The 25,833-nt window shown below is 31.3% G+C and overlaps 3 protein-coding genes across 3 annotated transcripts; 2 read left to right on the forward strand and 1 right to left on the reverse strand.

The window, feature by feature from the left end:
• Positions 1-655: 655 nt before the first annotated feature.
• Positions 656-2,323, forward strand: HELRODRAFT_161493 (hypothetical protein; the record flags this gene model as incomplete). Its single annotated transcript, XM_009021408.1, has 3 exons — positions 656-816; positions 1,500-1,711; positions 1,860-2,323. The coding sequence occupies 3 exons, from the start codon at positions 656-658 to the stop codon at positions 2,321-2,323; spliced, it is 837 nt and encodes a 278-aa protein (XP_009019656.1).
• A 4,796-nt stretch (positions 2,324-7,119) lies between these two features.
• HELRODRAFT_126561 (hypothetical protein) lies at positions 7,120-7,618 on the forward strand (the record flags this gene model as incomplete). The annotated part of the gene is made up of 2 exons (XM_009021409.1): positions 7,120-7,283; positions 7,351-7,618. Coding segments are annotated over 2 exons (432 nt in total), but the record flags the coding sequence as incomplete, so codon positions are not given.
• A 3,174-nt stretch (positions 7,619-10,792) lies between these two features.
• Positions 10,793-15,794, reverse strand: HELRODRAFT_188635 (hypothetical protein; the record flags this gene model as incomplete). Its single annotated transcript, XM_009021410.1, has 3 exons — positions 10,793-11,508; positions 11,543-12,504; positions 14,376-15,794. 2 exons carry the CDS (start codon positions 15,792-15,794, stop codon positions 12,235-12,237), a joined length of 1,689 nt encoding a protein of 562 aa, XP_009019658.1. The 3' UTR covers positions 10,793-11,508; positions 11,543-12,234.
• Between the last annotated feature and the right edge of the window lie 10,039 nt (positions 15,795-25,833).

Genomic DNA, 25,833 nt, shown 5'->3' on the forward strand with positions numbered 1-25,833 from the left:
CTTTTTCATATATCTTCAATTATTTGTAACTCAGTTTAGAAATTTGTTTTTCAACTTATTTTCAAATTTATTATTTCATTTGTTTTTTAGTTCCAAAAACATTTCAATATTTAATTAAAATTTGCTATTTCATTACTATATTCAATTTTTAAGACATCAATAATTGATTAGTTCAAATGCTGCAGAGTTTTGATTTTTTCAACATGAATTAAAAATTTCAAAAGAAATAAATTGAACTTTAAAATAATCTTCATTTGCAGAGCTGATGTTTTGTGTGGGGCAACTTCTATGCCTCTAATTATTTTATTATTTATCCGATCCATCACAATAAAATTTATTTTAAATATTTCATTAACGAATCACCAACTTTTTTTTCTATAATGAATGAAATTGTTTTGTTTAAAATGAAGCCATCTTTCTAATAAACGTCACTATGCATCTTCATTCATCATTAAGTACAAACCCATTAATTAATCAATCCATAAACTTCCCTTTATGAAAATCCTCACTTCATCTTCGTCAAATCCACTTTGATCATTTATTTATTTATTCACAAATTTACCCGCTCCATTCATTCACGACTTCACTCACTCCATCCATAACTTCATTATTACGATGACGTCACGAAGATTGCGTGTGCCAAGTGTTTCTAAGCATGGACGGATCAGATGGGACGTTCCGGACGCCAAACTATCCCTCGCCCTATCCGCCAAACATCTCTTGCATCCTCTTTACCTTCATCGGAGATCTCCACGAACTCGTCCGCATCCAGTTTCAACGATTTGAACTCTCACCTCCAGCAGCCATCCAGAACGGGTCAGATGTTTTGTTTCGCTTGTTTAGTCATTTTTTTTGTTTTCTTGTTGTTACGGTTATGTTGTTATTTGGTTGTTGTTGTAACGGTTGTGTTGTTGTTGTTTGGTTGTTGTTATGGTGTTGTGTTACGATATTGGTGTTGTATCTGATTTGTTGTTTCAGTTGATGCGATTTTGCGACGGTGTCTTTGTTTTTGATGTTCGTTAATTGGTTGTTGTGTTTTCAAAGAAAAGTTTCATTTTGCAGCTTGTATGTCCAGGAAACAAGTTGTTGTTTGATAATGAATCTTTTTTATTAGCATTTTTTATGTTTTTAATGTTCTCTATGTTGTGTTCTATTTAATTTCTTTTACGACAATTGTTGAAGATACTTTTTCGGCATGTTGTTTCATAATTAGTGTTCATCATAGAATGTTTCGTGTTGTGTTGAAAATTTATTTTTTCAAATTCTCTAAAAATTGTGCAAAATCATCTGAAGCCGTCTTAAATTTTAGTTCATCGAAACCCTGTTATGAAAGTTTAGAATATAATATTATCCATTCCAACGCAATTTATCTAGATTGAACTTTCATATTTTAAAATTTTAATTTAACGAATCGTTTATTCAACATACACACGCACAAACACACACGCACAACACACACGCACAACACACACACATACACATACACACACATGAAACAGATGCACAGATCGCATTCGTCTCTTCCTGGACCTTGAAAGGCCTGAAATTCCGTACGACGTGAACCCAAACTTTGAAATCTGTGGCCGCATGCCAGCGAACGAAACGACCTACTTCTCCAGCAAGCGAGTCATGATTGTTGAGTTCCAGAGCGGAACACGCCTGCCATACACATTTGCTGGATTCCAAGCCTTCTACACTTTCGACAAGCAATGTATCTTTTATTATATATATAGTGTTTCGGTTTTTTCAGCCTTTGTTTGTATTTATTCATTTTATTTTGATTCGGTTACTAAATTGGTACTTTGCAGTTGCACCTATTGAGAGTTTATATAACATCGTACGTAACAAATTTTTAACAGCTGAATTTGGTGTGGGTTCAAAGAGGCTGAACAGCGAATGCACCTACTCCTTCTACAGCGGCAATATCAAAGCCAAAAAATTTAAGATATCCTATCCTGCAACTTCTGCTACAGAAACATCTACTCCAGATACCTCAGATACCATATCATCCTCACCATCCTTTTCATCATCTCTCAAATCATCATCATCCTACTCACCATCAGCATCGCATTCGTCATTTTTATCAACACCCACGCAATCATCATTATTGTCATCACCAGTATCATCATCGTCATCATCACACACATCGTCATCGTCGTCGTCGTCATCATCTGTATATCCAAGCAATGCCTTTGTGTGTCAGTATTTTTTCTACGGAGCTTCCAACGAGCGAGTCGTCATCAACTTCACGAACGTTCATCTCTCGTCATCCTCCTCAGTGTTAGTTGCCCTGAGAACTTTAATTATATGTCCGCTCGTTTGATTAGATGGCTCGATGGCCAATATCAGTAACGGTAGCCCGATTAAATGTTGTGAGATGAGGTGCGATGATGTAGCACGTGATGATGTATCATGTGATGATGTATCATGTGATGATGTATCATGTGATCATATAGCATGTGATCATGTATCATGTGATCATGTATCATGTGATCATGTATCATGTGATCATGTATCATGTGATCATGTATCATGTGATCATATAGCATGTGATCATGTAGAATGTAATTCGTCACCATGTGGCCATGTGATGTTGCTGTAACTCAGAATGTCACGCGCCACCTGATGATGTGATATTGTTGTAAATAGGAGAGTATTTGAAATGAAATGTGTTTGGCGGGGTGTTATTTCTCACGATGTTGTGGTGATATGATAATGTGATGTTAAGATAGTATTTTGATATGATACGATATGATTATGTGTGATAGTTTAATGATATAAGGACTGAGTTAAATGATTACAGAATGTTGTACAATGTTCAAATATTTTCATACAATTTGATACAATGATCTGACCAAAGGATGGGGTTATGAAATGATAATATGAGGGTATGGTGATGGTATGTTTCGTCGTGCCATAGAATTTGTTTCGCACTGTTTCACGAGAGACAAATTTGAGGTCGTTTACTTGAAAAAGATTAACAAAAATTTTGAAACAGATGAGGATTTCATTTCAATTTGATTCCACAAATTAAAATTTTGTAAATTAAAAATTCTTTGTTCAAATGATTCTAAATTAGAAATTTTCAAACAAGGCTAATGCCAATAACAGAAACTAATTTATAAAGTCATAATTCGATGATTTCATCTACGAATTAAAATTAACATAAAACTGAAAGCCGGCATGCAATATTCAATACCATTACCAGGCCCTAGCAATCACTTCGCTGATTAATAATTATTTTTAATTTTTTAAGATGTTCGACTATGTCCGATGCCAGACCTGGTGAATCTTACAATGACGTCATCATCGTTAGAGATATATTCAATAATACATCTATGTCTTCATCGTTCTCAGCGATAAATTCATTCCAGACATTTCCATCCCCATCATCATCATCATCATCATCGACCACGTTTGGACATCATATTTCATCGTCGTCATCAACAACATCATCTCCTACAACAACAATGCCATCATCATCATCGCCACCAGCCACATCACCAATTATTGGAAAATTTTGCGGATCGTTTGCGCTGAATGGAAGGAGCATCATCCGTTCAACAGGCAGCAATGCAGTTCTTACATACTTCACAGAACACCGGAACGTCGTCGCCAGTGGCAGCAGACCTCGCTACGAGGAGAGTAGAAAAATAATGAATGGCGGGGAAATTCAAAGAAACGTGCAAAAATTAAAGTTCGTTGCCTTCGTAAGTTTTGAAGTTAGGAAAGAAGAAAATCTGCCTGCGGCTGAGAAGACGACAAAAGCAACAATAACACCATCAGCTACGTCAAACAACTCGAAAAATAACAACCGCTGGTCCAATGATGACTCGGGTTACTTTAAATTTTCTCGTCTGAATTTTCATCAAACTTTGTTAATTTTTGAAAGAATAATTTTCAAACGAGTGGTGATACGTGGCGAAAGACATGAATGTTAATATGAAGATGTGAATGTCAGGAATGTTTGTATGAAGATGTGAATGTCACGAATGTTATTATGAAGCAAATGTGTCATTAGTGGTCTTATATGATTGATAATTTTTGAGCAGATAACTTACCATATCATCGTCACCATCCTGGTATGTCGGATAATCTTTCTCTGAAGAATGGTCACAGTCAGAGCGGAGTAGCTACAGGTTACTCACTTCTATCACTAACTACCTTCCCAAATATTTTTTTAATATATTAAAAAATTAGACTACCGGATGTTAACACGTGTAAACAATTTTTCTAATGGCTATTTTTAATGAAAACTTTTAACAACAATTCGTTGGAAATGTTTTTGTGTTTTATCATACATATTTTTTAAGAAATATGTTGAACATTTTACAGAAACTCATAAAAAAAAATTCAAAAATATTTTCGTAAGAAATAAAGGCCGTCGTCTTACAAATTTCTTGAAGCGCGTTAGCATTGCATCTTATCTTGTGGTAAACATCTTACGTTTATACCACTAACACTGAAAATAGATATTTTTCATAAAATTGAACTACGACATAAATTATTTGGTTTATCGGTGCGTAAAATCCTTCTAATCCATATTTGTGTATCTGTTGGTAACTGAGGTGGACCCAGTGGCTCCCAAATTTTAACAATTTTCAAATTTCAATCTCTCCGCTCTAGATTCACCACTGGCTGGTAACGTTGGTAACTATCTATCAAATATATCATCACTTTGCGACTTAAATAAATATAACGTAAAGGTTTTTTGCTAAGTTCATCGCAAAAATTGCTGTTCATTAAAATGTGAAATATGGACAAGGTTGAATAATAAATTTTGAAAAAATCTGGCTTCTGTTCAAGATCGTTGAATGAATGTCGAATGATATATTGCGTATTAATCCCTATGTGACAATCACAACCACAAGTTGCTAACGTTGAAGTGGACGCAGATGGGACGTGATTGAAGTTGAGAATGGCTTCGAATATAATATAAAAGAAAAATGATAATTTCATTTTGCTGCTCCATGTTCTGATGAATTTGATTATAATAATGCGTACGTATATTGTTTGTTGTCTTGATGTGGAAGTTCTTTTGTTAGATGTGTCACGCATGAGTGGTTTTAATTGAGAATGCATCAATCACGCGCTCGTTTAAAATTTAAAGTTAAAGAATTGAAACTTTTTTTAAGAAAACATCAAATTCTTCATTGCATCGTTAGCGGCGACATTTTTATTACCCACCAACTTGTCGGGTTTCATTCACGGAAACCAGCTGAAAACGTTTCTTAATTGACTCCCACGCTTCAAAGCCAGTTTGGGGCTTTACTTTCAAACGAATGTTAAATGAAATTTGAAAAAAATGACCCAAAGTAATAAAATTTTAAAATAATGAAATTTTTTTAAAATATAGTTTTTGGTAGGCTAGGTGCAAAAAATCGTTCGTCCATAAATGGAACTACGGAAACACAAAAATGAACTAACAAAATGAATGGAGTTGAAACCAAATATTTATTTACAAATATTTCAAAATATTGGACGCGAGCCATCGGAAGTTAATAAATTTTTGTCCTTCACCTTACACCATCAAGCCAGAACCCAAGCACAATTTGTCCGTGCAAGATGTTTGTGCGTATATGCAAATGTAGGTACATAACAGAAAAATCGCGTTTGTAAATTCACTAGAAGACCAAAAAAATAACACAAAAAAATAAAGAATAAATATTATTGTAATGTTAACTGATCATAACTCTTTAAAAAATGTGATTAAGTTTTTAACTTATGTAACGAAATTTTTTGCCCAGAAACACATAGGTACGGCCAGATGACCCTATACAACATAAGTGAGTAGGAAAATATTCATTTTGGTGAAATTAGGTTTTCATTATTTTTGATAGTTTGTAAATCATGCCATGAATATAAATAATAATAGAAAGTTTATCTCCAAAAAGATTTTTCCCAATAGTATTATAATATCACATGATAAACAACTCCTTATTTATATTTGTTTTAAAAATAAATTAATGAAAAAACTAACCCATCCATTACCGATTTTGATATTAAAACGCGCAAGTTTGAGAAAAGGTTAAAATATTATCTAAATAAAACATGGAAGCAATTATGTTGACAAAAGATTGTAAAAACGTGCAGCGAAATGCAACGGGACAACAACGAGCAGCGAGTCTCATGAAGGATTCATCACCAGTCCCGGCTATCCCACATCATATCCATCCACCTACACAACCTGCTTCTATCACTTGCAGGCCTCGGACAAACAACAAATACTGCTGACCATTCATGATTTTGACCTCAACTTCAACCATTCCAGCCATCTTCTTGGCAAGGATCACTTGATGCACGAGTATGTTATAAACGAAAACTGATTTATTTCTCTCTGTAGATTTTCCGTTATTTATTCTGTACATTCTGTTTAAATGTTTTCATGCACTAAATTTTAACACCAAAATAATCTTTAGACATAAAATTAAAAACCAGAATCCAAGTTTTCAAAACTTATTCAACACAAAACACAACAAAGTTACCGTTAATTCAAGATCTGAAAACAGTTTTCTAGAAGCATCTCCCATCACACAGATGTGATGAAACGGACAGTTTGCAAATCTTCACATCGGATAGTATGAACACGACGGCAGCTCACGAGGTGGGAAGATTTTGCGGAACGAAAAAATCCGTCCTCATGTCAGTCATGCCTCTCATGACTCTCCTCTTCCGATCGTTTGGTGTGAAGGCCATACCGGCCAAACAACACAGAGGTTTCCAAGCTCAATATTTCTTCATCAGAGGTTTGTTGAAACCATTCCTGCCAATATTACATCAACTTTTCAAGTTTTAAAAAAAAATTTTTCCTTTAAGTGCGTAAGAATTTTATGATGTTTTTTAACGACTGATTTATAATTGACTTGATTATTTGAATGATTATTTTTTGGAATTTTTTTTTTTCTTGAAAGATTTCGCCACGAAGTCAGGAAGACAAGTTGTTTCAGGAGGTTGTTGACACCTTCAAACATTACTTCACGTTTTATAATAAATTTTTTCATTCAGAGTCACGCGATAACATTAATGGATAATGTAACGAATTAATTTTTAAAATAAGTGCTTTCAAAACATTTATTCATCCTTCTACTGAAAAAAATTGAAAATTTCGTAGAATGTTCATTCACATATCGAAGTTTGGATTCAAGAAGTGGCATCTTCCATTCGCCAAACTTCCCCCACCCATATCCCCGCAACCTCACCTGCCACTACAAATTCATCGGCCGATCAAACGAGCACATCGTCATTGTCTTCAGACACGTCGATGTCGAAGGAGTCATGCCAAAGTTTGCTACCTACCACATTAAAATTTCTGATCACTAAAGCTTAAATTTCTAATATAATTTTTGTCAGCTGCAGTTCAGACACAAAAAGCGATGTAATCGAACTATCCAACTACAACTATCCTCTGGCCGACAGCAAGCACAGTCCGCTCTGTGGCTTGAAGAAAGAATCCAGCCGAAACTTTGAGAAGAAAATTTACAAGTACGAATCAGATGGCAATTTTTTTCGAGTCACTTTCAAAGCGAACGACGCATACGAAGCTTCTGGGTTTGAAGCATCGTACAAATTCTATTTGAAGGACACAAGTTCGTATACAAATTTAAAAGAATCTAACAATCTAATTTATCTATATTTAAATAACGTTATATATTAATTTAAAATCTTTAAAACATTGAATTAATTTCAGATTCGCGAATATTCGTGAAGTTGCTATCAAAAAGTGGAACAAGAGAGTTCGTAGCAGCATTACGCCAACACGGCTTATTGAACATTTTCGTTATTTTTGTACTCGTTCTCAATAGGTAGCGTCAGACTACACGTATGCGTGTATGTGCATTAATTAGTCTCTATGTACAGTTTCTAAAAGTAAAGTTTCAAGTACTTCTACATCTAATATTTTGTGGTGAACATCGTAAACTTGTTTCCATAATTTCAACAAACTGCCGCGTGCCACACGTGACTGAAATGTTAAAGCGCGCCAAAAATAATTTGTAAATATCAATAAAGATTAATTTATTTTTGAATATTTAATTTATTTATATTCTTCACTCACTCACTCACTCTTTCACTCACTCACTCATCCATCCATCTTTCGTTCATTCATTTGATTCTTTATTTATTCTTGTGTTTGTTCAATTTATTAATTAGAACCATTTAATAATTTCTTCATTCGATTAATTTATTCATTCACATTCACAACATTAATGACATACGAAGCTAAGTAACTAATTATCATCAGTTGCCTGGAAGCTTGCTAGAATATTTTATAGTGATAACATTCATTATCTTAAACACTTTTTTGGAAAATTTAAATAAACATTTCGTGTGAATTTTGTATGAAAAAACACACTGGTATAAAATTTCGATTTCGATGTTATTTCGAACGAAATTCAATGATTTTTTGTTTATAAATTTTATTGAAACAATTCAAATGTTAAAAACAAGTTATTATAAGTATTAAAACATATGTTAGAAATTATTATAAGTCTTAAAACATATGTTAGAACTCAGAGTAAACACCTATCTAATTAAATCGTCCAGCCGCTATTCCAACGTTCAATCAACTTTTCGGTTGTATTATCGCATGCACTCCTTGGAAGTTCTCGAAAGAAAATAATCCAGGTAACATGAACATTTAGTAAGAACAGTTCACAGCATATTATAATGGCTAAATCAACATACCAAACAAAAATTATTTATACACGCATAGAGCAACTTTTTATTGCTATTCATAGTCGATAGTTTAAAAAAGTTTTGGGACGACCTACCCTAATATACAAAGTAAATCAAGAAGTACCAAAAATTATAACTAGAAACCAGTCAACATTTGATGAATAAATAAAGACATTATTCCAAAAATTGTTCAAAAAAGTAAAATTTATGGCGACGACGAACAAAAAATTTAGTATGTCTTGTTGGTGTGGTGGTGTGAAGAAAAACAAACACAGTAAAAAGTCCTATGAATAGTAGTCATTCCCTTACCTATAATTAAATAACTCTCAGAGCCTATAATGATTAACTCATCTCACCTACTCACAAATTTGTATTTCTGAGTTTTAAAAATTTTACATGTTTCAGGTATTGTATTTTTCATATTTTAACGTTTTTAATTTACCTTTTTTGTGAACTTTAATTTTTTTAATATTTTCTAGGTAGAAACTTTTTAACTAGTGTTAAGCCCTAACCTACCTGCGATTGTCCAACTCATCTCAATCCCTAACTTACCTACGAATTAAATCAAAGTCCGGTAAAGAAAATAGCAAGTTGAAGTGAAATATAACAACAACGACAACACCGAAAAATGGATGTTGTGTGTGTATATGCGTGTTGTATGGATGTTGTGTGTCTATATGCGTGTTGTATGGATGTGTGTGTATGTGTGTATATATATATATATATATATATGCGTGTTGTATGGATGTGTGTGTAAATGTGCGTGCGCGTACTCTCCAGAAACTTCTTCACTACGGACGAACCTCCATTGCACCGACCATCATCTGACACGCATCGCGAATTTGACCGGATACTGAAAAAAAAATTTTTGTAAAATAAAAACCAAGCCATTGGAAAAAGCAATAGGCAACTTTTCTTATTGGAATAACAATCCACTCCAATCCCCCCAAAAATCGTCGTTATCATCTTCGAATTGTCATCGTGATCATCATGACACCACCATCTGAAACGTGCTGACGCTCACCGCAGCCCACCTCTCATCATTCTGTAGACAACATTCCCTCCAACGATTCCGTAACAAATTCTCCACACTATTTATAAAATTTTCTTTGATGCTTTTTAATCAGTCAGGTCACAATCATCATCGTTGATATCCCAATGAAATCAAATTTTCAAATTTAAAAAAAAGTATCTTTATTCATTTTATGATACTTATGTTCAATAAGATACTGTTTGATACTGTACTATCAATTAGCCAGTCAATCAACAAATAAATCAATTAATCAACCGCTGAATCAAATCAACTGACCAAACAATCAATCAATCATTTAACTAACCAATCAAACAATCAACTAATTAAACAATAAGCCTTGAATTATGTAATTTGAAATTATTTTTGTCAATTTTAATGAAAATATTGCAATTTCGTAGTTAAGCAAACCTATGGCTTTGTTAAGCGTTAGTTATCCACCGTGCTTTCGAAACGAAGAGCAATAATTTCATTTAAATTGACAAAAATAATTTCAAATTACATAATTCGGTTTAATTACAATGTTTTAAACATATTGAGTCAAATATATAATTAGTATAAGTTATTTGTTGAAACCCATGCACTTTCGTAAGTAATCCCACCATGGCTTCAGTAAGCCACTCGGTTTTCTAAACGAAAAGCAATTATTTTATTTAAATTGACAACGACAAATATAAAAAATTCAATTTAATTATAATGTTTTTAAAATATTTTGTAGTCAAGTAAATCTTTTGTTTTAGTTGTTTGTTAAAACCCATGCAATTTCGCAAGTAAACCAACTAACTTTATTTATTCAAATCTCTGCTGAAGTAATTAGTGGAAGCAGCTCGTTTGGCTATATCAACGTAGACCCCAGAGAGACTCAGCTATGGCCATTATATACACATAAATTCTCACACACGTACATACAAAATTTTTTAATATGAAAATTTTAAAAAATTGAAAATTTAATTTTGCGGGCTGTTTTTTAAACACATACTCACTCACACACACAAACACACACACACTCACACACACACTCAACACACACACGAACAGATGTTGATAACTGATAATTATTTCCATATTTTTATAAACGACGATGCATTCTTCATTTTTATACAAATTCTTAGAAAACAAAATTTCACATAAAAACAATTTAATAAACCGAGGACATGATATTAACAATATTGTGATCGTTGTTTGTTAGCCGAATTGAAAAAAACTTCATCGAATTAATAAATAATAATTATTAATTATTAATATTGACGAGTTGATGAACAGAGATTGGAAAAACAAAATCGGCCAAAAAGATAAAAAATTTGACTGTAGAGGAAAGAAATGAAACCAACCGTGATTGAACAAATGAAGAAATATAATAACAAATATTGGCAAAAAAGCAAAAATATCGTTGCACGGATACGGAATTGAATTTGAAATAAACTCTGGTTAAGCCAGCACACGACATCGATACCCATTATATGTAATACATATTATACTGTATAATTAAATGGTTATAAATTTGCATTCATATCAGCAAATAAGGCGACACTCATTACTACACCCTACATAGTATAACAAATGGATCGCCGGATAAATGTATTATTATCATATGGATACTACAAAAATTGTGATTACGTATAAAATTGAATGAATCGGTTGAAGATGATTTACTACCAATAAGAAGCGAGGAAACATTTTGGCATGAAAGTAGTTTCCACGTTTTTGTTTAAATTCAAGATGAACTTTTAAAAGACATCGGAAAGTGCACAAAGATGTGTGACAGTTAAAAACAAATTTAACCCTAAATACAGTCAGTACCTCATCTGCTGAAGCCATTTGAAGCGTGGCAATACTCATTGCTTACATTTTTAATCCCCTATTTATAAAATAAAAAATATATATATTGGAAGAATAAAATGAGCTAATGACTAAATGTACATAGCTAAACAATATCATACAATAAATATAGTATATATTACCAGAGCAAATGATTTTAAAATAAAATTTTAAAAAATGACTTTTCTACAAGACGCGCCGAAGTTACGTGAATACTGTTGTTCATGCGTGCAAGCGTACTTCATTTAGGTAAGTTAAGATGCAAAACTGTCATAACAATTCCAATGCCGATGACTGTTAGGATCAACAATATACTTAGATAATGACGGCAGTGGCGTAATGACGAATGAGCAAAAATTGACAACTCATGATTGTTTAGCACGTGATACATAGTCAACATGAACAAAACACACTTAAGACAAATTGGGTTTATTTAATAATACTGCTGTCCTGGAATATAAAATCTTTGCCCATGATATCTCATAATGTTATATAAAAATAATTTCAATTGAAAATATGACGTGATGTGACTGATGCAGTTTCTCCGTAGTGACGCAACACGTCCGTCGGGAAAAAACAAATTAAAATTGAACTAAGTAAAATAACCATGAGATAATGATTAGTTCAAAGAGAATCTCATCATTAACCATTACTTGACATCAGTAGCTCAAACATCGTTATATGGAGTCTACAAAAATGTCTATAGGCCCCAATCATTTGACGACCCTTTTGGAGTTTTTGAGAAACTTTGTCATCTGGTTTGGTTCGTAAACAATGTTAAAGATGCAGAAGAGAGAGAGCAGTCCCATGAACGACGAGCAGACGATATAGGCGAGGACGCTTCCGCAGTGCTGCACGATGTAGCCCATGAAGCCGGTCAGCATGACTTGTGATAAGAAGTAGGCACTATCCAGGATCGACAGGTCCGCTCCTATGCCCCTGTACGGTACGATGCATCCGTTGTGCGTGTCGCAGAAGTACACCTGGTCGTTTACAAAATTCTCTTCGTTTAAATGGATTCATTTTTGAAAAATATAATTTTTTTATTATTTTTTATTGAATTTTTATTTCATATAAATTAAATTTGAGAAAAAAAACCAATACTCCGCAGTAGTTAATGATTTTCTGCCAAACCTATAAAAATAATTGTTTCTTTATCATGAACAGGTAGACACACAACTAAACATCTATTTATAATTCAATTTTTATTTTATCTTGAACAAATATAAAATGTTTATGACCTTTTATTTAAAGTACATTTCAAACAACTTGAGAATGAATGTTTAAAAGCCATTAAATATTGAATTACTTGCTGATTAATTAATTAATTAATTAACACTGAGACAAACCAATTAAGATACATAGAATCATATACGTGAAAGAGCAAATAAATGAACCAAAATTAGACATATTTTCGTAATTTATTTTTTATTTTTGTATTAAAAAAGTTATTAAAAATGTATTGATAAAATTTAGAATAATTAATTTGAAATGAATTACGAAGTTGTCTAATTTTGGTTGAAAGTTGTTACAAGTTACATTATTTTATTTGCTTGGTAAACTTAACAAAGCAACATCTTAAACATTAGCTACCATTCCATTACTCTTTGTCACTATTTATAGCCAACACACTCCAACTAAGAATCCTAATTCATGAAAAAATCCTAGACAGACAACTGCTATTTGCCAAGCCTTAAACAAACCAATTGAAAACTATGATTACTGTAGATGTTATAGATTATGTATAGGTAGGTTAGGTACATTATAGGTATATTTTGTTAAAAAATTATATATAAGCCAAATTTTGGTGTCTGGTAAGATGTAATAAACAACCTACTTGAGATGTTCCGAAAATTAATGGTTCCGAAAATTAACGGTAAGTACTTGGTGGTTTTTAAAGTAATACAATTGGATACACTTAACGAATCTACCTACAGCAAGAATGCAAGTTATGTAGTGTTGGTGATGTCAGGCTCTTGATAACATCAAAAACTAAAAAGATGAACTTTCATCATCTTCATCATCGTGATCCTTGACCACCCTTATTACAATCGTCATCAATATCAGTCATCATCAATAAGTTTTGCAGACTTCAGATCACATTGAAGTTGGATGTTTTAATAAGAAATATGAATCGTAAAGTACTGAACCAAGCACAATTTTATGGTCGTAAAAAGAAATAGATGATGATAGGATAATATGCATTTCAATCATAATGTAAATATTATTTTTCAATTGATTGTAAATTGTAAAAATAAAATACATACAGACAAAAATAACAAAAAACTGAAGCAATCATTTGGAAAAAATAACAGACAGTCACTCAATTCTTTAAACATACACGAGAGGAAGAAAAATAATCAGAGAATATTCATAAACAATATTCAGAAGGACAGATGAATCTCATATCTGTATCTGCAATGTTGGATGAAACTCATATCCGTATCTGCAATGTCTACTCTACATATAACAATATGCTTCAGCGAAATCAATAGCAAATCTTTAACAGGTGCTGCATGTAGCCCATTGATTTATTTTATATCCCTACAATCTTCATAACAATAATTTTCTTTTACTAAACGTTTTAATGTCTAATGGGAAAATTTATTGAGACGAGAATTTTACACAAAGTAACTAAACTATAAAGTGAGAGATTGGATCGATTTAACATCTCCTAACATAAAATGTATGAAAAAATATTTTTTGATACGTTACCTGCTGATGATGAAGTACAAAAATTCTACTGCATTTCTCAAATATGACAAAAAACAATTTAAAGTGAAATAGCATTAAAAGTTGTTTTAGAATTTAAAATGAACGAAACAAAATGATGATAAAACTAACAAATACCAACATCTGAATTGTCATGATAAGCAGTCAAGAGTAGGTAAGGCACAGTGGTAAGTGTTGCATATCCGAAACCTGTACATGTGGCGCATATGTTAGCCAGCCAAATATCATTGGCAAAGAGCATGATAAATAGAGAAACAGTAAATGAAGCCATTCCAATCAAGTAAGTTTTCTGTAAGTTTAGATTAGAAGCAATCCTGTCAATAAAGGTGGAGTAGATGGCTGACAGTATGCAGTGCCATAGTAGTCCCCAACTACCCATCCTCACACCCTCATCATACCAGTTTCTAAGTTCTGAATCTTCAGGTGCATTTGGGTCCCCCTTGTAAATGCTCTGACCGATATAATCGGTGTAAAACAAGTTGAAAATCATAACAGCTGTCCAACTGCAAAAGTTGGCCAGAGCAAGTTGACGCAGAACATAAGGAATGTTGAATAATCGTTTCAAGACAGTAGGCAACATGGAATAAGATGTTGAAATGATATGTTGCTTTAAATTTGTTAAATTGATGGTAGACCATTTAGTGAATGGCACGCTTATTGTAACATTGAATTCAAGTGAGTCTGCATGATTTGAATCTTCGTTGGCTGGTTCATCACTAACATAACCCAGATCTGCTGGCTTCATTGATGAAATTGACATTTTTTCTGAATTTATCTTTAAAATATCTCGTAGAGGGATTTCTTTTGCAGTGTTGAACGTTAGGAACATGCTAATAATGTACATGATGATGAGAGTGATGAAGATGCAGTTCTCTTGCGTGCCAAAATAGGTTCCAACATAACTGCCACTCCAATCAAGAGCTGTGATGAGGTAACCAACACAACCGCCAAAACTGATCATGAATGAATAAACAGTGAAACACTTCCCATGCTGGTCAGTATCTTTGCTCAGATCTGATAACAGTGCCTCACATGGAGTTAAACAAACTTGACATGTGAAGTCTAAAAACACAGAACCAATCACAAGGAAAAGAATGGTTGTGAACCGACCCACTTCACCCCCACCAACAATAACTGTCCCTATGTACTTGGCTGTCAAGAGAATAAATAAAGAAAACAATAAAACAATACTTAAGAGCAGAATATAAGGCCTTCGTCTTCCAAACTGACTAGTACATTTATCACTGGATCGACCGATAATTGGGACCAAGAAAATGCCCATGAGAGGTCCAACCCCCAGAACCATGGACATGTACTGCTCACTGATCCCTGCCTTCAACAACATGGGAGGTATGAAGCAGAACGCAGCGCTCCCACAAAACTCAATGCCGCAAACAATAGCATTCAAGCCTAATAACTTTGTTAAACTTAATTTTGACTTGATGACTGGAAGGTCCATATATATAAAAGATGAAGAATATGAAGCTGCTGTCGACGATGACGAGGAAGATTGTGAAGTAGAAACGTGAACACCTGCCATGTTGTTTGTTGTTTGCTGCGCTGGACAGTCTGTGTTTATGTTTCTCCTCCCTACCTTTTTCGTGTCATCTAACTTGGGATGAAATATTTTTTAGTGTCATATTTGCTTCTATTGTTGTGAAGTCATAAGAAAGACATTTGAAAAAAATGTTATCAGCTAAATTAAAACATCCTGTCTTGATTTTATTATAAGAACAATTATCTAATTAATTATATTTTTAAAAAAATATACTTGAAACAATCAAACAAATTTCAATATTCAATTTAAAAAAACTACTCAATATTCAATTCAATCAACTACATTTTGACAAAATAATTTTGTTTACCTATTAATGATAATTCTGACAAAAATTCTCTTATAAAAAAACATTTTGAAAAAATTATTAAAAAACTAACCATGAGTGTTGAATTTGTGAGATTCTTCAGTCAGCATCAAAAAAATTTTTCAGGACCAAGAACTTACTACTTAATTAGCTATTATTATAATTAGTAATTATAATAAGTAATAATCATAATTAGTAAATATAATAATTATACTTACTAATTATATTATAATAAGTAGTGTAATTAACACAGTTACAATCAGGATCTGGGTTTTCATTAGTATTAAATTAAATATTAATTAAATATTCTTATTATATCCCAGTTGAGATCCAATACATCTGTATTATCATATCTCCTGTAGAAATTAATCAATAAATGATTTATTTAATTAATAAATTAATGAAAAAAACCAATGCAGTAATTTTAATCATTTATAAAAACTTTTTAGCATCTATTATTATATAAATATACTATACATGTGTAAACATACCTATACATATGTCATATACACAAGTAAATAAAATTGGATTTCAATAAATCTTCATATGTGTATAAAATGTACATATAAATATATATTATATACATTATATAGGCATATAAATACATATAGCTGTGTGGTAGAAACAGTTTATGCTATCTATATGTCATATGATGATGCTTAATTCAGTAATTAGCAATAGAATCTATTGGAAATTGTTGATTTACTCACAAACAATACAAAAGTGAACTGTAGTTAGGTTGATAATTAAAAAATATAGAATAAATTGATTAACACTAGAGTGCACAATACAGTAATATTTGTTTAAATTAATTATTTATAATAATATATAATATAATATAATTACATATTAATAACTATAGAAGTAAGAAGAAAAAGAAGACCAAGCAATATTTATTTGTACTTTTTAAGTTTTATATTAAAATTGAATTGAATAAGTAATTAATATAAAAAACTAAAAACAATAATACTATTTTAAACAAAAATCATCTTCTTAATTCTTAACATTTTTTTTATTAATTTAATTTAATGAAATCTAACCTAATCTAACCTTCCTAACTCTCTTACTTTTTCTAACTATCAATCTCTACTTAGTATTATAATTTATTTATATTTTATAATATAGAAAAAAAAGAAGACTTTATCTCTAAATCTAACATTCTAATTCTAATCTTATAGTCAATCTCTATATAGTATACTTATCCTAACACAACACTTAGCTCCTAACTTAATAATCATAAAATTAAATCCAGTGTTTGATGATGTTGAGTGTAGCTTCTGTAGCTGTATAAGTATTTTAATTGTAATTACAATTTAAGAAGTGCTAGTATGAAGTTTGTTTTGTACTAGTAACCTACTGACACTTATTTTACATAATATCTGATTTAGTAATAGAAATAGTAAAGCTCAGTTAGTGTGTTTGTTATTGTTAGTCATCATATTACAAAAAAAAATTACCCAATGAAAAAATTAATAATTAATTAATATTAAATTAAATTAATAAAGATAAGCATCACCATTTAATTGACTAGCGTATGTTGAATTAAATTATAAATACTAATAATAATATAATCATCATAATTAAAACTGTTTATTTTATTTTAATAATTAAATTATTCCATTATTATTTATAATTCAATATTTCAATATTTAAGACAACATCACACGGTGGGTGTTTACTTTTTACGTGGTATGAACACAGCTTAGAGTAAAGATATCATATATCATAGATACAATATCATTTAGTCGTATTTCAGCTTTATATCATGATCATATATATATATATAGAATATGTTATATTTTATATATATATAATTATGATGTAGTCATATACACTTAGATTATAGATCCAATACACTTTCCATTTCACTTGCCACCAATAATTTTTTTCCTATTATTTTATTTTACCTCCACTAAATGCAACTTAAACTTTTTATGTTCATATTTTATTTTCACCGTTTCATACCTTGCATGCTGTTATTTTATCTGCGATTGACAGAGTTTGATATACACAAATACACAAATATATACTGTATCCATATACTTAGGATGTTGTATCTAAACAGGGTTAAAAAAATTTTCATAAGTTAGGTTGATATGAATTTATAAAAATATTGTGCTTGATGGTGTAGGCTATCCTGTGATAGTATTTAATTTGCTTTATATCGTGTTGGCAAAAGAATATACCAAGGTTAAATCTCATGTCCTTATGTTATACCTTAATTATTATTAATTATGCACTTCCCTATTTTAAGGTTTTAATTTTTTAAATTCTTGTAAAACACTCTTACGCTAAGTTTTCTTCAGCTTTTTCAGACTTTAAACTCTAGAAGAACACTTATAAAATTTATAAGAAATCTCATGACCTAACCTAACAATGAAACACCAATGAAAAAACACTTTACAAATGAACACATTGATTGTTTGATTATTTGAATATAGTATCTTATTTTTAAGAATAATTAAACGAGATTATATGCATATAATTATGCCACTTGCTATTATTTCTTCTTCTTCTCCTTTTTCGTGCCTTATCTTTTCAGAACATTGTTGATCATAGAAGTTTTTGATAACTCTCGTTACTTATCCATCAACGTCCAAATTTTTCAATATTTCCATAAGCTCCATGTGTGTCACGCTATCGAAAGCTTTGGAAGAATCGACAAAACATATAAACAAGTCTTTCTTTATTTCAATCACTCGTTCACTGATCGTTCGTAGCATAAAGATAGCGTTTCTTGTGCCACAGTCCTCTACAAAACCACATTGGACATTTAAAATTTCAGGTTGGGTGTCCCAAATAAAGTCATTCATAACGTTAAAAATATAAATATTTCACATTATATGTCTGAATATGATTCATGACAGCGATTTTGTTAAAACTGTAACAGAGATCTTTAAAACGGTCTCGAAGATTTTTTTTTATATATAGGGATACGTATGCATCATATTTGCTCGAAGTCATGGATTTGTTTTACATTAAGTTTACAACTGTCTCTCCTATAGCAAAACCTTATCAAGAAATGGCGAACTAGGTGTTCTATATGCTTTAATTTTATTTCCTTGCCGGAAATTTTTTCACTCAAAAAAATGGGTGAGGTATAATTACAGAGTAAGGCTGGAAAAGATCAAGATCGTCGCATGCCTTGATCTAAATGTTAATCTAGTCTTTCAACCATTTTCAGCTAGTAGAAAGAAATTATTTCAAATTATTAGCACCAAGCGTTGAAGCATTATTTATTGAAGTGAAATACATGCAATGCATGCTGTAATAAGCCGAGAATTTAAATTTTTACGATTTTTTAATAAACAGTAAAACATGGCAATGTTTATTAATGACTTATAAAAATAAGCTTTAAACATCATTTCTGCAATTTTAAGATTTAGAGATATTAATTTTATAACGAAATGACTCGAAGGCTCAAATAAAATAATAATAATCAATAAAAACCAAATTTTCTATATGACTGTACACAAGTCTTATTAATCAGCAAATTGATGCTTATGTGATTTCGGCTCCATAAATATCTCTTCAGAAAGTCTCAAGTTCGTTATAATGATATTGAACCGAAATTAGCAGAGCGCATATAAATTTTTATTTTTAATGATTGAAATGTATTTTTTAATATAGGATTTTAACTGGATAAATATCCCAAAAGCAATAGATGAATACATGAAATGAATGACACGCTGTGGTCTCGTTCGATAAAGTACCAGGGTTTGCACTCAAATAATAACATGGATCGAATTAGAAATTTAAATTTTCTTAAATAACCTGAAGATAGTCATAAAAATCTTATCAGTAAAATTATATTTTGTGCTTTACGCCAAAACATCCAAACGAATGTTGATCTAGGTACAGTTTTATGGCTCTGACACATACACAACACACAGATTTTGAATTGAAAGTTGGAACACATTGCATAGCTATCATTAAACAAACACGCCAATAAATCTATAAAGATAACTAAAGATAACTAACTACTGTTGATCCTTCCTTCGTATCGCTGGGTTAAGAAAAAATCTTGCAACACCAACATTTTAATTGAAGTATTATTGAAGTAGCTTGCCTGCTAGAACATAATGCATGTAACATAAAGAATGTAGTACAGTAAAAGTCCTCTAGAGAGGACACCATTGGGGAATGACCGAACTGTCCTCTCATCTTAACTGTCCTCTTCTCAAGACTCAACATCAAAATCTTTTTTGATATACTACATAAAAAATTAAAATAAAACAACACGTTTTTAATATTGTTATGGAAGAAAATCATTCATAGTTGTCTGTTTGCTAAAACATTTTGTTTTTAACAATTCAATTTCTAAAATATTTTCAATGTTCTCAGAAAATTGTAACAATTCTCTATTGCCCATATGTATCGAATAGGAATGCCATCTTTTTAGAAACTTCTTGGACTGGAGCTTCTTCTTCCTCTTCATCATCTTGGACTTCAAATTGTTCATAATTCTTTATTTTCACGAATATTTGCAATTTGAGTTTTTCCGCAACCAAATTCTTCAGAGTCGACTCCATTATTACACAACAGTTTATCAACACGACCACGATAAAAAATCAAAGAGCGAAAATAATTTTTTTTAAATAACCAAAGATTATCAAAGTTTCTTCAGCGCATTCCATAGAATAAAATAAATACAAATATTCAAATTAGATGGCGCGTTTTATCAAATATTCCATGTGTTTTTGTTATAAATTGTCCGCTCTTTAAGACATAAAAGTTAATTTGTACTTAAAACCCTGTCCGTAGTTCGTTCCTTTAAAATGTCCGTTCTTTAGGGTCTATTTAACATGCAAAACGGTTCCATGCCAAGCAATACTGTCCGTTACTCTTATCTGTCCGTTCTTTAGGGTCCCGCTCTAGAGGACTTTTACTGTAGTGATGTAGTGAGTGTGTCATAAAAATGCAGATGATATGAGAATTTGTGTCTGTTGAATGCAAATATTGTTGGGTTGGCGCAGTTTGCATACTGTTTACTGATATGAAAAATAATGCCAATTCAATCTGTTTACTTTTTCGTGCACTATTAATGCCTTTGTTTGCGTATGTAAACTCTAAATGAACGTGTTATCGTGCGTTTGTCTCATTCGAAGAATATATATCATGTCTTACTTAGTATCTTCTAGTTCTATTAATTATTAATTTCATTTGTATAACTATACATTAAATACTGAAATTATTCTCTCATTTGAAATGCAAAATCTCTCGCATCTTTTTACTTACATATCTTTTACTTTTACAAATCACTCGTCGAAGTTTGAACTTTGAAGTTTTATAATGCGACTAATTCGGTGTCATGAATGGCTAAGAAACCCCAAATCTAATTTTACCCAATTCAAACGAAAAATATATTCATACACGTATGGAAATATATTAATAGTATATGTACCCCGTTTTACGATGTTAATTCAACGTTTCATTACTTGAAACCATAAATATTTTCTGGTCGCCAGACTTACTAGTTCACTGCGTGTTGTAAATTAAAATAAAGGCTTCATTAGCTTACTATTATTTACTCTTAGCTACTATTTTGATTTATACTGTTTTTGTCAGGTTTATATTTAAAAAAATGAAAAAAATTATGCACATGTAGGTAGATGTAATATCACAATACATTTAGACTTCCACGCATCAGCGTCTGTCGTGAAAGGGGCAATCAAAAATACAATACGAATCATTAATGTCATCTTGTTTATACGAATTTTTTTTTGTATAATATTTTTTGCTGTTTGTATGTTGCTTACGTGTTTGTATGTTTGTCGTTCGCTTTTTATCTGTTGTGAGTTTGTTTTGTTTATGTTGTTTATTTATTTGTTTATATGTTTATAATATTTTCATGCGGTTTAAAAGTAGCTATATTATTTCTGTAATGTTAATGTTTTTGTATTGTATATGTTGTTACGTGTGGTTTGTATGTGTTGTCTATGTTTTCTCTGTGTAGACATTTATTTTTCATATTATTACTACTCTAATTTTATTATTGTTATTTTTATTTTTATTATTCGCGTGTCACATACAATGCAATGAAATTTTTTGTCACATAGGTACCATCAGAGGTGATGATGACGATGATAAAGACGATGATGATGAGGACGATGATAATGATGAGGACAATGGTGTTGTTACTGCAATAGTAACGATATAACCTACAAAAATATTGTGTTGCTTGCTGAGATTAGCATCGTCATAGTCAATCAGACGCTCTTTCAAAATTGAGAGACCATGAAAAAAAATCTATTAGTGTCTTAATTGATGAAAATTGATAATATTTAAATTTGAATTTAAAGTTTAATTAAGTAAAATATTATTAACATAAATATATAAATATAGTCCAGTTAATTAATTGTAGTGATTAGATTGTTAGAAATCGTTCTAGGAATTATTATGAGAAGCGAATGATCATTTATTAATAATCGAAAGTTTCACTTTGGTTGAACAACTCCCGGTAGAAAACTGTTGCAAGATTTTTTTGGAATGTTTAAAAATTTTTGCGCCCATAAATAAACGTATTTTCGTCTGAACTGTTCCGATGCTGAAGTATTTGTTCGACTTTGTTTATTGTTGCAAAATTTTTCTTATTCTATGTTACCAAATCATCAACATTTTTTTATCTCTGACATCATCATCATCACAATCAACATCATCATCATCAACATCAAAATCATCATCATCAACAACAACATCATCGTCATCATCATCGTCATCATCATCATCATCAACATCATCATCGTCATCAACGTCAGCATCATCATCACCGTCATTATCATTATCATGATAAATTACTTCAACTTACTTTTGTTTGTTGTTATTAAATTATTTTCCATACTTTTCTTCCCATCCCTGCCCTCCACAGCCATCTCGTCTCGCCAGGTTCTCCTCACTTTCTCCTTTAAGAACATTTGCATTATATGCATCAAAAGCAGCAGGAAGAATTCACGCTGAATTGATGATGACGTCATATTAGCAGCGGAAACGCATCATACCATCACAAAAAAACAAAATGGAAACAACAACAACGCTTCAAAACTTGAACAACAGCTCAACAAACAACAACATATATATCACGCGACAAAACATCAACTGCAGCAAAAACATTTGCGATACATAACAATAAATCATGCAAAAACAAAAACAGCCACAACAATAACCACAGTAAAAAAGAATGTACAACCAAACGATGACTGTAACATAACAACTGAAACAAACATATCGCATCATCGTCAATTTAACTTTCGAAGTTGATAACAAACGGTTTTTTTCTGGGGAGAGGAATTCGTTTACGAGTTAAACAGCCGTGCATCAGTTAGGAGAAGAAAATTTAAAATAATAATGACGTCAATAATAATAATAATAATAACAATAACAGAAAATTTGTAATAATAATAATTTTTGCCATAATCAGTTAAGCAACAAATTGAACCATCAACTCCAAGTTTACATTGAATGTTATCACTGTCTGTCAAGTAATAAACATGCAACAACCGCCACAACATAAATATCACATGTAAAAATAACATCATTATCATAAATATTAATTATTCATTAATTAATCATTAATTAATATAAAACAACAAAATTTTATTGTTTTCATCATCATCATCATTAATTATTATTATTATTTTATTATTTCCATCATCGTCATGATCGCATTAACACGATCAACAGCGTCTTATAGATTTGTTGAGACGGCCAAAGATGCAACCTAATAAAAATGCTTTATAAGCTGTCAATACAGTAAGTACCTCAACATCATCCGGTCACTATTGACAAACAGATAAATCTAAAATGGCTGATTGACCAAATAACCAACCAGTCAGTTAAACAACCGATAAACTGACCAAATAATCAATCAACCGACCAAGCAACCAGCAAAGGTTAAAGATCATTATTCTCTTTTAATTAGCTCTCAGAAGTATCAATACAACACACACACACACACACACGCACGCACGCACACACACAAACAAACCCACACACACATACACCACACAGAGCGAACGCGAATATACGTAAAACCACAAACAATATACAGGATTATCTTAGCAATCGAATCCAGTCAGTGCAAATCAGGACTTGACATCTTTAACTATTAGACCACCAGGCCAATTTAGCAAATTGACCAAACCATCAGCCAAGCAGTTCAACCAATCAATCAACTTGTTTTATCAACTTATCAAATTATTTTATCCTTCAATCATTCCCCAAATCGAACAAATTAATATTTCGTCAATAAAAAAAATATACATTAAAAAGAATAAACAATTTATTCATTCATTTCTGTTGTAATTATTATTTTTTGCAATCTAACAAATCAGCCAATAAAGCAGGCAGATAAAACACGAACGTACAATCATCAAATAATTCAATCAATCCGCAACTATTAAGAAGGAGAAATCTTTTCAGAGATAAGAACACTTTATTGCATCTAGCATAGTTTCCAACTAGACACGAGCCACATTCTGAACTGTATGAGAGAAAAAATAAAAAAGAACATTTTCAGACTTTAAAAGTAGTATTAGTTAGTATAGCAAGAATTTATTTTTGAACAGAGATGGCCACTGGCCGCATTTCATTATGAAGAGTTTGAGCGTGAACGAGTTTGTTTTAAGGATGATGTTGATTGTTTTACGAAGTGTATGTATAGCTATTTAATAATAATTTCTAAATATATAAATATATTAGATGAACATAAATACATACACACATGAACAATATATTTAAGTGGATACATACATACATACATACATACATACATACATACATACATACATACATACATACATACATACATACATACATACATACATACATACATACATACATACATACATACATACATACATACATACATACATACATACATACATACATACATACATACATACATACATACATACATACATACATACATACATACATACATACATACATACATACATACATACATACATACATACATACATACATACATACATACATACATACATACATACATACATCGTTTGTTCACATTCAAAGCCGACTGGATTGTTTTTTAATTTCCTGACTATTTTTGCTAAATTCATAGATTTTAAATTGTTTTTATAGATGATTTTTGGGGTCATCGGCTGTAATTTTGTCCCGGGTTTGTTTTTCCGTCATTTTTTTATCGTTTTTCTGCCCTGCCTCGGTCAATTTTCTCGTTTTTTGTTTTTTTTTATCAATATTATAATTTATTCACAGCCCATAGCTGCTACAGGTCACCGGCCTGCGCCAGGTGTGAGCTGTTTTTATTATTATCGGAAAGTTCAATACATTTTAACTTATTTACCTTCTACCGACATTTATTTTTAATTTACTTTTGAAATTAAAATTTAAAGTTTAAATTAAAATTTATTTATAAAAAAAAATTTCCTAAACCAATTTTTAAAATTTGTGTAAAAAAAAAATAAACTATAAGGGAGAGATTGGGCCAAAGTTTGCTGCAATAGTTGTCTCCTCCCACACTGTTACCTAGGTTTTTGTATTCACTCATTCACTCATTTGCTCACTCACTCATTCATTCATCAATAAAAAAAAAGAAAAGGAAAAAAAAATAAATAAAAGTTGAAACACTGGTTAAATATTTAAAGATAATTCAGTCATTCATCCGTTCGCTCGTTCATTCATTCCGTCACTCATTCATGTATTCATTCATTCATCCATTCGTTCGGTTGTTTATTC

This window comes from Helobdella robusta (genome assembly GCF_000326865.2).
Source record: "Helobdella robusta unplaced genomic scaffold HELROscaffold_3, whole genome shotgun sequence".
Classification (NCBI taxonomy): domain Eukaryota; kingdom Metazoa; phylum Annelida; class Clitellata; order Rhynchobdellida; family Glossiphoniidae; genus Helobdella; species Helobdella robusta.